Genomic DNA, 17,522 nt, shown 5'->3' on the forward strand with positions numbered 1-17,522 from the left:
AATGATCAAAATGCCTCATTAACTATTTTTATTTTTATACCTTCTACAATCTCTTCCCTCCTAACTCCAGCCAGGATCCAGCATCTCTACCTCTACTCAGCATTACAGACCTGGTTCCTGACCTCCAGCATATTTTCTTCTGGATGTCCAACTCCATTGAACTGCTTTACTTCATCCAGCAGAGAGTTCCAGACTACATTCAGGGCATTGAGGATCTGGATGCACGAGGTACAGTTATGCAGTTAACAAACTGGAAATTCAGCACAAGGGTACATTAATAATGCCTAGGATATGCAATATGAAAGCTAAGTGTTTACACACTGCACTTCACACTAAGTGGTGTGTGTAATATTCCAATATCGTGAATAAATCAAATATATTTTTGAGTGAATTATGTGGCAGAAGAAATGGGTTGCAACAGAGATGGGTTGAAGTAATGCATTAATTGATGCTAAACTATGTTTTCTTATGGGAATAGACTGTTTGGAAATACTTTTGGAATCTTGATTGAAATTTTATAAAATCTATCATTTTATTTAAGGTTGGGTTGAATATTTTCATGCTGTTAGCAAGTAGGCATCTTAATGCAGCTGTAATGTAAATCAGACAAAATTCAAAGATAGAACGAGAAAGACAACAACCAAATTTCATGTGCTTTCAGATATGTTTCCCGAATATCAGGATAGAAATTCCTTTTATTCTTGGGCATATGTTGTTCATGGGTGGAGCACTTTGAAGGAAATTTGATGGAGAGCGTCACGCATTTAAAATTGTGATGCACTGAAATGCTGTTTTTAATGTTAATTATAGAAATTTCTATTCAGATTTTTGGTTATGTAAACAGTGATGAGAGAAAAAAGCCTCTGGTCTATCTAGTATGTTCATCTTTACACTCTACACCTCATCCAAAACAAACCTACATTAATTATACTCAGTGGAAAAAATGTCAGAGGTAACACTAGTCTTCAGTAATGTTTCTCAATGCGATTTTTCTGAACTCCTAATTGTTCATGTGATCTCCAGAAATTTCCTCCGGCTTCCATGGCATCGTGAAGGTACAGAAGAGCCATGAGGAAATTCCTGGCACATGTTATGAATTCTGACACACAACCATTTGGTTACACTTTTATTATCAAGGTCTGAAAAAATGTCTTGTTTCGTCAACTTTGATATAATTCAGTGAACTCAGTAATGTATTGTGTCTCATAATAACCCAGGATCAGCTCAAAGGGTTCAAAGAAAACTTTGTTCCATACTGGAGCTTGTTAACATTTTTAATATTTTGTAAAACTAAAAAGCAACATGTATCTGTAACATAACAGCAACTTTCATTTATATAGCACTTTAACCATTTTTATATGCTCCAAGTTGCTTCACAGGAGTGTAATCAGGCAACAATGGATACTGAGCTAAAGGAAACACTAAGGCAAGAGGCTAAAAATATGGTCAAAGATGAACAAAGCATGCACAAAATAGCTTTCACATTTGCTCTGATTCACTCTGTCCAACACTTGGAAGCTTGCTATTCATAGGTACTCTTGACATGCAGCATTCATATCACAGGAGTGCCTGGCAATGAACAACTCCAACAAGAATAAATCTGACCATTTCCCTTTGACATTCCCTTCACCATTGCTGAATTCCCATCAGCACCTTGGTGATCAGCATTGACCAGAAACTTAACTGGACCAGCCACATAAATACTATGACTACAAGAGCAAGTCAGAAGCTGGGAATTCTGTGGTGAGTAACTCATTTGCTCATTTCCAGCATCTGCAAAGCACAAGTCAGGAATGCAATGGAGTGATCTCCACTTACTTAGATGAGTACAGTTCCAACAACATTAAAAAAGACCAGGTCAAGTAATCTGCTTGCTCACTCCATCCGCCACTTTAAACATTCACTCCCTCCACCACCAGCAATCAGTGCAACAATGCGTATGATCCACACTGCAGCAACTTGCCAAGACTACTTCAACAGCACTTTCCAAACCTGCGACCGCTACCACCGAGAAAGTCAAGGGCAGCAGACAAACCAGCCTGACTTGGACTGCTGTTCCTTTACTGTCAGTGGGTCAAAATCCTGGAACTCCCTTCCTGACAGCATCCTGGGTGTATCTATACCACATAGATTGTAGCATTTAAGAAGACAGCTCACCATCACTTTCTCAAGGGCAATTAAGGATGGGCAGTAAATGCTGACTTTGCAAAAGACACTCAAATTTCAGAAATGAGTTTAAAAAATATATAATTTTAACAGATCACTTGAGTAAGACTAAGCCTATGGGGCCAATACACATGAACATGTGGTACATTGCATAGTAATTATTTAAATGAAGAAATTAGTTACAGGTTTTACATAAATTGACTTCAAATATTACAAATTAGATAGTGCTCGTAATCTGTGCAACTTGGCTTTTGATTTTTGCAGCATGGATATGCATTTAGGAACAGCGATTATCATAAAGCAAAAAGTTATACCTCAGACCAACCCATTGTATTTCCCAGATTGCTAACGCTGAAAATGTTTGTCAGGGCTTATGCCATTCTGTTGCCATAATTCCAGAGTAAATCCAGTTACATGTGAAAGTACAGTGATAAAGCCTTCTGAGCAACCCAAGAGAAAAATCATCATTTCCCATTTTTCTCCGACTGGACTCAGCAACCAACCAGAATGTGGTAAAACAAATGATGGAGTGCTTGCTGAAACATAGAGCATTATGGGTATTATAGCCACCATTATTGACATTATCGCAAGGATTAATATGTCAAGTAGCCAGCGCCAGGAAGGTTGGAGGCATGAGGTCATGTGTTGAAATCTCCTGCAATATCAGGAGGTTTGACACCCCGTGGGTATGTGAAACATTTGTAGCACTCCTTTTGAAGGAACTGAATTAAACTTGTGATGCATGATGAATGGGATGGATAGGATAGAGGTGGAGAGACTCTTCCCGCTCAAAAAAGACAGTAGGACTAGGGGGCACAGCCTCAAGATAAAGGGGAGGCGGTTTAGAACGGAGTTGAGGAGGAACTTCTTCACTCAAAGGGTGGTGAATCTCTGGAATTCTCTGCCCGTTGAAGTGGTGGAGGCTGCCTCGCTAAATATTTTTAAGAAGCGGGTTGATGGGTTTTTGATAAGAGAAGGGATTAAGGGTTATGGGGAGAGGGCGGGAAAGTGGAACTGAGCCACGACAGATCAGCCATGATCTTATTGAATGGCGGGGCAGGCTCGAAGGGCTAGATGGCCTACTCCTGCTCCTATTTCTTATGTTCTTATGTTCTTATGATGCTGTAATTTCAGCTTTCTGCCAGGGTTGGCCTTGTGGTGTTACCATGGCGTAAATGGTGTAGTTATGTGACACGTTTAATAATTTCCGTTCTAAACATGGACATTTACAGTGGCAATAGTTAACTTTAAGCACATATGGAGACAAGGGTTTTTAACGTAACAAATCAATTTCCTACAGCGTTGCACAGAATATGGCCTATTATTGTCTTTCTCTGTTTTTAAGTTGCTATTTCTCTCGTAAATGTCTTTTTTTGTTTCTGTGTTTCTTTCTTTCTCTGTATTTTTAAACTCTGATGCTCTGATAATACAAAACAAAAGTTTGCAATTTTTTCTTTCACACAGCCTGATTAATAAAATAACACAGAATATTAATTTTGTCTCATTACAGCTCATTTAGTTTGCCTTTTGGGGTTTTTTTGAATAAGTTTGAATCCTTCTGAGCAAAAACTGCTGGAAGTTAAATAACAAAACTTGAGTATAGCTGAATGAATGATATCGATGCATCCTGGAAACTAGGTCAATATACATGCTTAAACTGAAAACTTAAATTTATCCCACAGCATAACAGCTTTGGCCAAAAAAAACCCACTCCTAGTCCAGGCTTTTCAGAGAGGGTAAGCTCTTCTGTTAAAAACAAGTAAGAATAAATTGTTACCAATGGCAGAGGGATCAGTAAATAATTAATTGACAAAAGAATGAGGGGAAGAAACTTATACAATGAGTAATTGCAATCATAAATGTATTGCCTGGAAGGGCAATGGAAGCAAATTCAATAATAAAGGGAATTAAAAAAGAAATGTTTGCTTGACAGTGGAAAAGCAGGAACATATGATTAAGTGGATAATCTAATAAGATCCTGTATAAGCACGATGGGTCTAAAGGCTTCCTGTGCTTTATGGGGGAAATCTTTCGTTAACTGACCTGCACGGTGGAGGTTGGTCAATCAAGTGCGAGGAGAACCTGCAATTCAGGATTCTTGGACATATGAGTTTTTCAGGAAGGAGGGAGGTCAATCAAGGGAAGAGAAGGGGCATTGATAGGGAGGGGCAGAGGAGAGTCTCAATCGGGGGAGGGGGAAGAGACATGTTTGGAAAGAGAAGAAGGTTGAAGGGAGGAGGAATTAGGTCACAGGGGAACAGGAGGAAGAGGACCGATTGGACAGGAGAGGGAGGGAGGGTAGAGGCCTCAAGGTGGGGTTAATCACAGACCTGGGGAGGGTAATCAAAGCCACTGTGGGAGTTGGGTAGTGGGAGGGTGGAGATTTGTTTTGGGGGAGCATGATCAACAGCCTTGTGGTGGTGGGCTGTCAGAGTCTAGGGGACTGAGGGTACAATTCAAGGTCCCCTCGGGAAAGTCGTAATGATATACAGTACAGAAAAAAGCCCTTCAGCCCATCACACCTGCGCCATCAAAGATAAATCACCTAACTATTCTAGTTCCATTTTCCAGCACTTGGCCCATAGCCTTGAATGCTTTGGCATTACAAGTGCACATGTAAACATCTTAAATGTTATGAAGATCGCTGCCTCCTCCACCACCCTTTCAGGCAGTGAGTTCCAGACTCCCAACACCTTTTGAGTGAAAAAGCTTTTTCTCACATCCTCTCTAAACCTTACTTTAAATCTATGCCCCGCTGATCATTGATTCCTCCACCAAGGAATAAAGTTTAGTGGTGTTGTACCTAATTGCAGAAATTCCTAATTGCTAGTATCTGGATCCAGGGTGACAGATGTAAAGATATCTCCTGAATCTATAATTCCCCACCTCAGTGAATCTGCTGGGCTTCCTCACGCATAGAAAACAGTAATTAATTAAAAATATAGAATGACAAGGTGACTTGCAACCTTATTAGCATATTTAAAATTACAAGTAGCCTCCTTGAAGTGGGTTGGCTCACTGCCCAGCTTCCAGCTTAAATTAAATCCAGGAATGGGAAGGTGGGAGCTGGATTTGGATCAAGAAACTAATTTCTCAGATGCTAACCCCTGTGACTTACCCTTTTTTAAATTACTATTCTCACCTATATTTCTGTGATTCTAAGCCGTTAAGAGACAGAGTATTCAGTGGATATATTTAAACATGATCAGTGGCCTAATTTATATATATTTTTAACTGAGGGAATAAATGGAAGATAAAGGGAACTTTTCAGAGCATTTTCAAAGTTGTGAGAATATACTGGCCGTACTGCACAATCCAAGTGACAAGTTTATACAGGTGTTTTCTATTTTAAATGTGGACATGAGATATTTTTAATGAATAAAGTTGATACAGTGGGGTGAATTTTCATCACGGGATAGGGAACCTGGAATGTTTCTGGGTCTGACTCTATACTATGTCAGAGACTGTGATGGGTGCAATTTTCAAAGCAGCAGCCCTGGATTGAGTTTCTTGCCCAGTTAGGGGTGCTGTGAATAGACAGGAGAAGGGAGTGGGCACAGAGGGATAAGTTAAAGGGTAAATGGCAGTCCAAAACCAGCCCAAATGACTGGTCTTGCCATTGCCGTAGCAAATGGCTGAGGGCAATAGCTTGGGCAGCCTTCTCTGGACAGCTCCACATTTTTTTGAAGCATTCACACGGATGGCTGTTCTCAACAGCAGACATTTTCTAGATCCTGTGTACTACATACGCTACTCATCTGAAAATTGCCAACTATTGCTTCCGTGTTCCTAACTCTACAATTAGCACAATAAACAATTAATTGTAAGTGTATAAGGTTTCTAATTTCCCTTCCTGCATTCCCTTTGAAAATGTAACCATGTCCTTGAAATGGGAACCTTCTAAACATGCAATCTTCTGGGCCTGCCTGCACCCAAACTCACCCCCATGGGTGATTGAAAACAGCCTGAATTGTGTGCTAAAATGTGACAGGTGGTGCAGGAAGAAAGTGCATGCATTATAATATTTTTTAATACTTTATAGATAAAATTGAATCTTACCATTTGTATCATTCACTCAGAGTCATCTTTTCTATATGCTGTTTAAAATTGGGAGTACAGTAAAATCCAGTAGATTTTGATAGTATCCAGCCAAACAGAACAATTGTTTAGAATGAGGGCAATGATTCCATTGAGTAACTGTTTCCATTAATGTTTACTGATGAGAAATTGTAGATTAGGTTCGTCTGACCTAAATTGTTTCTCCCCAGAACAGCAATATTTACATTTTGTTGGGTGGATCTGTCATAATTACAGTAAGTAGATTGCAGCCTATTAACACAAGCAGATTGCGTGACTGAGAAAAATGAAAAGCTAAACCTACTCGATATGGTCAGTGCATGCAAGCTGAGTTAAATAATAGCTTATAGTATTAAAATTTGGTGTTAAAGATGTGTCTTGCAGTTCAAAACAAGGTAAAACAACAAAATCTAAAAACCTGGAATGGAATTCTTTTCTGGTGGCAGGTGAATCTGGCAGCAGCCAAAATGTCAGAAACCTGCCAATATAAAATCCTGTTGCAATTCTCCCAGTGACAGGTTAATAGCGGGTCACTCCTCCTGCTGGCATGTGGTGCAAATTCCGTTTGCATCCTGTGAATGCTGATTAAAACAGCTGCCTGCCAGCATCCTGTCAGGTCTTGCAATCTTGTGTCATACTAGCAGGAATTTACACCCAGTTGTTAATGAGTGGCATACACAAGACAGTCATGGCCAGAGACTTCTGACTGAGTGCAACAACTTTCTGTGATAGTGCTGCACTGCTCTTGATGCACTGTTCATCACCATGCCGGGACAGACCAGTTCCTGCCTCCATATTCATGGATAACACCATGCTGTTTCACCAAGTCAGATCAGTACTGTGCCTGGACTTGCTTTCTTGCTGTTCAAGGACCTAAGAACATGCACTGCAAGGTCTCTCACTTCCTCAACCCCTCTCAATATCTTCCCATTTATTGAGTATTCACTTGCTTTATTTGGCAAGGCAGCGTTCCCACCAGTATTTTTCACTGCTACACCAATTAGTTAGCTGGGGCTATTGATGGATTCTCTCCCCATCTCCCCTGCCTTTTTTTACAAGATCTTCTCTGTATGTAACTTTGACATTCTCTACTGAGTGAGCTGCTTTTGAGATAGGATTCCCTTGTCATCTCAAATCACAGATTGGTTTTGCTTCCTGATCTTAGTTTGTCTGCCCAGTTGAATTGCCTTTGCGAAGATTAGATCATCAGTTGTCTGCAAGTGGTCAGATGAAGCATCGTTCAAGATACCCACAATATATCTGTCGCTGATCAGCTCACTTTTCAGGATGCCATACCAACAGTTTTCTGCAAGTCATCACAGGTTGTTTATGAATGCTAAGCCCTTTTCCCTTGGCATTGGATGAATCATAGAACCTTGCAGTGCAGAAAGAGGCCATTTGGTCCACTGAGTGTGCATCGACAACAATTCTATCCAGGCCCTATCCCTGTAATATGCTACAAATCCCCCAAACACTAAAGGACAATTTAACATGGCCAATCCACCTATCCTGCACATCTTTGGGCTGTGGGAGGAAACTGGAGCAACTGGAAGAAACCCACGCAGACATGGGGATAACATGCAAACTCCACACAGACAGTGACCCAAGGCCAGTATTGAACACAGGTCCCTGGCACTGTGAGGCAGCAGTGCTAACCACTGTGCCACCCTGCGCTTTGTTAAATTTTGCCTGTTCAGCAATAGCATTCTTTCTCAGATTGAAATGTGTATTAAGTGCTTTGATTAGTTTCTATTAAAATCCTTGCCTGGTCAGGATACCACCTGCACAGCCACCGATCACATGGAACATCGTACTGACTTGCTCTCCTTCGCAGTGAGGCCCGGCATAGTGTGAGTTAGAGTGAGTTCATGTGACATTGCATCACTTTCCCTGATGATGTACACATTAATAATATTAATTATCATTAACACTTTAATAATTAGCAGATTTTTTCACAGTTAGAATTTTATCAAATCACCCAAACTTTTCAAAGTTTTTCAGGGTGGCACGTGGTTAGCACTACTGCCTCACAGCACCAAGGAACTGGGTCCAATTCCCAACTTGGGCCACTGTCTGTGTGGAATTTGACAATCTCCCCCGTCTGCGTGGGTTTCCTCTGGGTGCTCCGGTTTCCTCCCACAGTCGAAAGATGTGTGGGTTAAATGAATTGACCTTGCTAAATTGGCCCTTAGTGTCAGGGGGACTAGGTAGAGTAAATGCATAGGGTTATGGGGTTAGGGTCTGGGTGAGGTTATGGTCAGTCCAGACCCAATGGGCCAAATAGCCTCCTTCTATACTGTAAGGATTCTGTGAAATGACCTGCATACAGAGGAATATTTTGAAGGCAGAAGAATAAAGTTTGTAGAAATTATAAGTAAATAGCTGGAATGTCATTAAGTTGTACCAACTGGAAGATGTCATGTAAACCTCTTCATTTTATTGCTGCTTCATAAACCATTATGTAATTATATGTACCATGCAGAAACGTTACTGTTTAATTCTGGTCACATCGCAAAAAGAGGCACAAGCCTACGTTTCTTGATCGGTCATAAGCCTGACTGTAGACTTCACTGGTGAATTGTGTATAATCTCAGAGAAATGCACAGCGCTAGTGAGCAGAAACTGGTGGTGGTGTCAGAGTTGAGAAACTTGCAGCCTGGAGGCCTGACTTGTATCTCACTTGAACCAATTTATTTTGGCCATGTTATTGTATAGACAAACACGGCAGCTAATTGATAAATTGCGGGGCCCACAAACAGCAAACGACCGGTTCATTTTATATATGGGCACTGGAATTGTAATGGAAATGAAAGAGAAAAAATCGTGGAGGACATAATTGTTTTATTTCCATTTGTGTGATTCTTCTCACAAATGGGTGCTTTCTGCAGTTATTAAATTGTGATCACAACATTGGATGGGATGAAAATAAACAGCAATACGTATCTGCAGTTGTAAGTTGCAGTCTCTATGAGACACTCACATCTGTCTTCACAAGTACTGTAACAAAACCACTTGTAACAACATTAAATGGATTTTGAAAATCAATTAGTGCAGTAAAGTTAGAAGTGAGTTATAAGCTGTAACACATTTGAAGATTCTCAATATTGAATTAACAGCTGCAGCTTCACTTTCAGTCAAACCCAGTGAGCTGCTTCATTTTAGCTCCTTCCCCTCGTTCATTCTGATGGAAATTGGCATCATCTGTTGCTGCCTTATATCATCTAATCCGAGAAGTAAGGTGGATGACCAGCATAAAATCTCACCAAGAGTTGTGGTTAGATGTTCCTTTCAAGGTTTTGCCATATAATTTAGCAGAGATCAGGAAGTGGTATGAGAATCAGATGGTAGAACTTGTCCTATTGTATCTTGCCCGTTCTATTCGCCTGAATATGTACGTTTTACTGGTGAATTTTGTCCATGGTTACCATGGCAAAGATTGTTTGTCAGGTGACAATAATTCCACTCATTCATGGATGAGTAAATTGCATAAAAAACTTTGACTAAAAACAGTACTCCAGTACTCAAGCTTATATAATGCTCTACACTATTATGTTAAATGACAAGATGAAAGGCAAATAATACAACTTGATTCCCACTTTTCACTTTGGGCTGCCTGCATGTTCATCAGTTTCTGATTGAAAGCAGCCTGACCCCTGAGAGACCCACACATCTTATATTTCCAAAGCATGGAGTGAGTTGCTCCTGCCTCCAGGTCATGCAAACAGCTGCATGATCCTTCACTATCCTGAGAATGCCTTGACTTGTACTACATTGCAGTACTATTCTATTGTACTTAGTTGTATGTTTAGCTGAGGCCGCAGATTTAGCTGTTTTCCCTAGTTATTTGGGAGATGCCTCAGCATTGTTCTACAAACTGTTTGTAATACAGTAAGCGGAAAGTCAATATTTAACTTTTACTTGGTATGTGGTGTCTTGGCAACTAGTCTGTTATCAGGAATGAGTCTTTTTCTGAACTTGGGTGTTTATCAATCTTATACCCTCGTGTTTTCAAACTGACTGTTCTTCACACATAGAGGAAAAATTCAAATTCCCTTTTCTCCTGTAGTTGTTCTAACACTAAAAATATGAACAGGAAAGGTACTAGGATAGCCTTGACCATTTAAACCATCTTAAAACATTCTGTTCCCCGGTTATACACTTAGATTTTCCATTACTAATCAGTGTCATATTGCCATTCCTGGCATCAGCAAGTTTCATAGAGTGGGGGGTGCAGAGGGCGGCTTTGAGAACCTGCCTGAACCACTGGTGAGTATAACTTATGTTGTAAAAGGGTAATTGAAAGCTTATTGAGGACCAGGTCCTAATTTTGATGGAGGTGCACAGGCTGTGAGCTAGGCTTTTTGGTGACCAAGTGCATGTAGGCGGATGGGCAGCTGGGACCAAGCCATAGTTGATTAAATGAATTAGGGGTGTGTAAAAGAGAGAATAGCTCAGTGGTGCCATTGCACGGTCAGTGAAGATTGCAAGGAGAGTGGTCAGTAAAGCGCTCGAACGCCACAGGGGATTCTCACCCTGTTGGCATTGTGGACAATAGGGCAGAGAATGGGTCAAGGCTGCCAAACACAATTCAGAGCCCAAGGAAGGCAGCAGCTGGCAATGGGACCTCAACTGTCAGAATTCAGGTTCAGTGATGAAGACGAGCAACACCCTCCACAAGATGGGTAGAGTCATAGGCATCAGGAGGGCAGACAAGACGGATAAGTGGCAGAAAAGGCATGGAGGCCATATTCTCAGCATAGGATATACCAAAGCAGACGGAACCATCTAAAGATGACTAAGGACTGTAGGAGATGATGATGATCCAGTCAAATGGTCACATCTGGGTTCAGTTGCAGCCTCAGATGATTGTATGGAATCTGAACAGTCCAAGTGCTGCCAAAGCTGATCACAGAGCCGGCAGTATCAAACCTTACGAGCACAACCTCCACCAACACAGATACAACTAACTCAATGGGCCCTCACATGCACATAGATAGGGGCCAGGATTGGAACCTGAAAACAGTCCCAACAATTGTTTCTCACCCCTGGAAAGAATATCCTGTCCTTTAGCTCTAATCTGTAGAATTTATACATTTCACAAAGTAAAGTTGAAGTTTATTTATTAGTCACTGTTAAATGATAGAATTAATGTACTTATCATGGAATTATGGAGTCCCTACAGAGCAGAAAGAGGCTATTTGGCCCATTGAACCTGCACCAGCAACAATCCCACCCAGGCTCTGGCTCTATCCCTGTAACCCCACTTATTTACGTTGCTAATCCACTGACACTAAGGGGCAATTCAGCATGGCCAATCCATCTAACCCACACATCTTTGGAGCGTGGAAGGAAACCAGAGCTTCCAGAGGAAGGTCACACGGACACAGGGAAAACATGCAGATTCTTCACAGACAGTCATCCAAGGCCGGAATTGAATCCCGATACCTGGCACTGTGAGGCAGCAGTGCTAACGACCGTGCCGCCCTATGCTTGTAAAGTGCCTACCAATTAAAATGCCTTTTTGTAGCAAGCAGTTTAATTTCTGCTCAAGAAAACGTATGAACTTGTGTATTTGGAGCAGGAGTAGATCATTCAATCCCTCAGATTTGTTTCATCATTTGATAAGATTGTGACTGTCCTGATTGTGACCTTTACTTTCCTGTCTACCCTCTCTGTATCTTATGACTTCTTTGTCAGTCCACATCTTGTTGACTTATTTCTCATCTATCATTGAGGTAATTGTGATTGTTTGTCTCATTGTTATTATTGCTTTTTATTTAATTGATTATGTAATTTTCTCTAATTCTGTAGATTTAAACAGTGCCCATTTAAATTGTAAAATCAATTGCGAGTTAAAGTGAATTTAAACTTCGCTGGTTGACATACTATAACATTTTATTGGCTATCTTAATGATGAGGAGCATGCAAAAATACCAGGGATGGAATTGCCATAAACAATAGCTTTTTCGTGCTAATTCTGACACTACAATTAATTTTCCCATTCTTACTACTAATTAAGTCACAATTTGGACTGTTAATTACAGTCATTACACCTTATTGTTGAGCACTAAATCACCACTTATTGTAATAAACAAGGGTTGGTTTGGAGTAAATTTGACTTATTTTGAACATGCAATGAAGCAATTAAAGAATATTTGAAGCTGGGTTTCTGTAGCTCCCCGATTAAAAAAAAAATTGCCTAATCAGAAATGCGGATGTTTAAATATTTAGATGTGCACTAATTAATGAAATGAATGAAATTCGTCATCATTAGCTGCAGTGTAATCATAGGGAGGTTTTATGATTTGCAATTAATGTGGAGGAGCCTCTAAATTATGAACTATACCTAAAGGAATTATATGCATATTACATAATTCCACTGGCACTGAGTCCCACGACCATGATTAACCATTTATTATTAAACAAGTAACCTTGTTGGTGAAAACAGATGAGGGCTTGGGATAAAGAAAGTGCCACATAGAGAAAATAACACAGGAGCATAAGAATATACAAGACCATGAAAGACAATCCCACCTAGTCAACTCCAGAGTTCAAGAATAAATAAACAGAGAAAGTCAGAGAATGAGCAAGCTAAACAACTGACCCAGAGAGAGAATTACAGGATGACAACTGAAATTAGCCAAGAGACAGAGAGTTGCACACAAGCCAAGGGGAGCTACACACTGACAAAAAGGAAGAGCTACTCATTGACTGACCAAGAAAGAGCTGATTGACAGAACAATGTGACTGACCTAAATGCTGACCAGAGAAAAAATAAATTTCTCCTGTCTGTAGAGTTATCTATTGTAGTGGTTCCCAATCAGTGTGTCATAGCCATGAGAAGTATGCAGGTGTGCTGTGTGGCTACAGCTGTAGGGTAGATTCAGAGACCTAACCAAGGAAATTCAACAGTTCATAATATCGGAGGAAGATTTATAAGTGTCTAATCTCACATTGAGTACACCGATTGCTCTCGTGTCTGAGTGATGCTAATTTCTAACGTCATACCTTGGCTATAATTCAATTGAAATATCCTCAAAAGTGGAATTGGTCCCTGAGAGGGCCATAGCACAGGTAGTTTTGTTACTAGGCGGTGGATTTGCACCCCCTTTCCTGGCTGGAGGTGCTGGATCAGGAGGAAGGGACAGATGATTCCCTCCTCGGCTTATTCTCAGCTCAACTAGCCTCCTCCTTTTGGCCCTTGGTGCACAGTTTGAAGGAGCCTGAGGCACGGCTGCCCAAATCTTCAGAAGGGAGCCTTTACTGACCAGGCGCCACACTGCTTACCAGAGCCCCACTTGTTGGCGCCCACATTGTAGCCACTGGCCGAAAGCACTTTCTTGAGGGTGCCAATCTCACCCAGTCTTCAGAATGTATTTAGACTCTGTGGTGAAGTGAGATTGGCAGGAGTTGATGAAAGGATAGAACTATAGCCAGTTACTGCCATTTGCCATAGCTGGACTTGTTGTGGTTTTGATTGTGGTTTTGTGAGTAACCTGCAAAAGGTGAAATGCCATTGTCTTTAACTGTATAAAAAGGAAAGGTTTTTTTTAGTTGCACTCTGTGAAACATCGTTAATATTCACCACTTCTTAGTTTGGTATAATATTGTTTTCCAAACTGGGCTAATAATAACTACGGATGGCTGCACTCAAAGCCTTCTAAGAGCTGCAGTAGACCACATTCAGAACTAGTTCTAGTTATTTGAGCTATTAAAACTTACACTGAAGACTCTAGATGTAACAATTGAGCTAGGGCATGGTGTGAGGGGCACTCGGAGATACCATCAAGAGTGTGGAGATATTGTAGGGAGATTCTATTGAACGGACAGTGGAGGGGAAAACAGGGGAGGTACCACTACCAGGGAGCGTTAGAACACTAAAAGTCCCCCTCCCCAAGCCACCATTCCCATAGGGCATGGATACCCGGGAACCTTTTGGAAGAACCTGGTTCACCTCCCCCCTCTTTCCTAATGGGGGTCAACAGTAGAAGGCACCAACAGGCAGTTTCCACTATAGATGTTGACATCAGGATTTTAAAGTGGCAGAACAGGCTGGAATGGCCTATTGTTACTTCTCATTTGTATGTAATCATTGTGGAATGGAGATGGGGGGAATGTCATTTGGCTCACCAATTCCATGCTGGAATGGACCTTTTGCCCACAAGAGACCAAGTGTATCTAGCCCAAGAAATGTTGAAGACTGCCATCGGTTTTACCCAAACACAAAGAGCGCTTGTACATGGGCTTATGGCTGGAGTCAGGAGAAAGCCTTTGGGAATATCATTCAAGGAGATGGTATGGACAGTACAATGATGCTGGCAGACAGCATGCAGCAGGCTATAAGGAAGTGAACGTGATATTTATGAGCAATTGGTTCAGTTGCAAAAAAGTGGGTGTGCCTTGGAATTATTTGTCTCATTGAAGTATGTTGTGTTACTGAAAAGGTTGGGAACCACTGATCTATTGTATCTTCAGGTGCCCAGTAGCACTTCACACAATGAATTACTTCTGAAATACACTCAGTTCTTTAATTATGCACTGTGACTTACTTTTTCAGTTCTACTGTTGTGTGGTAACACTTGCCTTAGAAGGATAAGAGCACTCGATTCCCAACCATATCCTGGGTGTCACTATATTGTCTCACAGCGTTGAATTATGTTGTAACATTGATAGAGGCCTGGCAGGAGGTTTCTTAACTGCCTTTTCAGTAATGGTACAGTGTATGGGATGAAAATAACTCTTGAGGAGAAAAGGAGAAGAGAATAATAAAATGTATTGACAAATTAGCTCCAAAAGTAGTGAATGAATTTGCAAGGACAGGAACAGCCTGCATTTCTATGTTGTCTTTTACAATGAGGCACGGTAGCACAGTGATTAGCTTTGCTGCCTCACGTTGCCAGGGACCCCATTTCAATTCCAGCTTGGGTGACTATGTGGAGTTTGCATTTTCTCCTCGTGTCTGTGTGGGTTTCCTGCGGGTGCTCCAGTTTCCTCCCACAGTTCAAAGATGTGCAGGTTAGGTGAATTGGCTATGCTAAATTGCCCCTTAGTGTCTTAAGATGTGTAGGTTAAGGGAATTAGTAGGGTAAATATGTGGGTTTAGAGGGGATAGGGCCTGGGTAAGATGCTGTATTACATCGAATTGAAGGTTAGGTGGTTTATATATCTTACAGCACTGCTGGTGCAGACAGAAGACAGACACGGGACACGGTGGACAGAGTACCCTTCGTTGTCCAGTACTGCCCCAGCGCGGAGATGCTACGACATCTTCTCCAGAGCCTTTAACGTGTCATTGATGAAAACGAACATCTCGCCAAGGCCATTCCCACACCCCCACTTCTTGCCTTCAAACAACCGCACAACCTCAAACAGACCATTGTCCACAGCAAACTACCCAGCCTTAAGGAGAGTAGTGATCACGACACTACACAATCCTGCCACAGCAACCTCTGTAAAATGTGCCGGATCATCGACACAGATGCCATCATCTCACATGTGAACACCATCCACCAGATACACGGTACATACTCTTGCAATTCGGCCAACGTTATCTATCTGATACGCTGCAGGAAAGGATGTCCCGAGGCTTGGAATACTGGGGAGACCATGCAGACGCTACAACAACGGATGAATGAAAATCACTCGACAATCACCAGGCAAGACTGTTCTCTTCCTGTTAAGGAACACTTCAGTGGCCACGGGCATTCAGCCTCTGATCTTCAGGTAAGCATTCTCCAAGGCGGCCTTCACGACACACGACAGCGCAGAGTCTCTGAGCAGAGACTGATAGCCAAGTTCTGCACACATGAGGATGGCCTCAACTGGGATCTTGGGTTCATGTCACACTATCTGTAGCCCCCATGACTTGCCTGGGCTTGCAAAATCTCATTAACTGTCCTGGCTGGAGACAATACACACCTCTTTAACCTGTGCTTAACCCTCTCCCTGTTCACATTGTCTGTACCTTTAAGACTTGATTACCTGCAAAGACTTGCATTCCAAACATTATTTTGTAAATTGAGTTTATGTCGTTATATGCCCTGTTTGTGAACAGAGCTCCCACTTAGCTGATGAAGGAGCAGTGCTTGGAAAGCTAGTGGCTTGAGGTACCAAATAAACCTGTTGGACTTTAACCTGGTGTTGTGAGACTTCTTACTGTGTTTACCTCAGTCCAATGCCGGCATCCCCGCATCAGGTATACATACACACATGGACTATGGTAGTCCAAGAAGGCAGCTCACCAACACCTTCTCAAGGGTAATTAGGGATGAGCAATGAATGCTGGCCTAGCCAGTGAAGCTTACATCCCTTCAATTAATATATTTTTTCAAAGTTTAATTTTAAAAAATGAAGGCCACTATATTTCACCTTAATTAATAACATGCTAACTATATCAATGCAATGTGAAGCCTCTAGCAAACCATTAATTATGGAGAAAATCCAAGAATCCCCAGCTTTTCATTGAAGAGGATTTCACTCTGACTTCAGTGTGATGGGTTGAGCAATTGGATGTATGCCTGAAATGGGCACTGAACCTTATTCTTGCATTTACATGGCAAACTACTGACACCACTGGGTGCCCATAGTAATGCATTGAACCCTTTTTCCTCCAGTTCACATTCCAGTAAGGAGGAAAGAAGATAGGGTTTTCTAAATCTGTCCCAAGTGCATAAGACGTCATTTGACATATCATCAACCCCCTTAGATGAAGTACTTAGTCGTGCTGATTACAATTTTAGCTCAATACTTAATATATTACCAATAATCTTTTTCACTTTTGTGGATGGATTCTTATTCACTCTGCACAATGCTTCATCATTCCTGATCTAAGGATTATCTCAATTATTTCACATTAAAATCCATTTGCCATTATTTAGCTCATTGGTTTGATCTGTACAGACCTCTTTTGACCATCAGTCTCTCCTACAACAGTCAAATAGCTGGGTACAATTGGCAATTTTTCTACCAATATTAGAAGTATTCTTGTTCTATATTGTGCGTGACTAATGTATGTATCAGAGAACTCAGAACAGATGTCTGTGGAAATACACTGGTCTGTGTCTGCTCCAACATGTTCTTTCCATTCATCAGCGCCTTCAGATTTTTATTGCTAAGCTGTTTTAAATCCAGCTAACTACCTTACTATTAATTTTGAGAGATTTAATTATCTCTAAGAGCTTCACAGTCTTACTATCAAATGCTTACTGAATAATTAAGTAAATGCAATCCTCTGATACACCATCCCCAACAAAAGAATAATCACTTTAGAATAAATGAAT

At 41.1% G+C, this 17,522-nt stretch overlaps 1 protein-coding gene across 2 annotated transcripts in view; it reads left to right on the forward strand.

Annotated features, from left to right (window-relative positions):
- Positions 1-17,522, forward strand: part of radil (Ras association and DIL domains) — a 132,524-nt gene that overhangs the window by 57,236 nt on the left and 57,766 nt on the right. For both annotated transcript variants that reach the window (XM_080206394.1, XM_080206395.1), the window contains exon 6: positions 71-228. In XM_080206394.1, the coding sequence (XP_080062520.1) occupies positions 71-228 (158 nt within the window). The remainder of the gene's footprint in view (positions 1-70; positions 229-17,522) is intronic.

This window comes from Carcharhinus amblyrhynchos, chromosome 18 (genome assembly GCF_965287045.1).
Source record: "Carcharhinus amblyrhynchos chromosome 18, sCarAmb.v2.hapA, whole genome shotgun sequence".
Classification (NCBI taxonomy): Eukaryota; Metazoa; Chordata; class Chondrichthyes; order Carcharhiniformes; family Carcharhinidae; genus Carcharhinus; species Carcharhinus amblyrhynchos.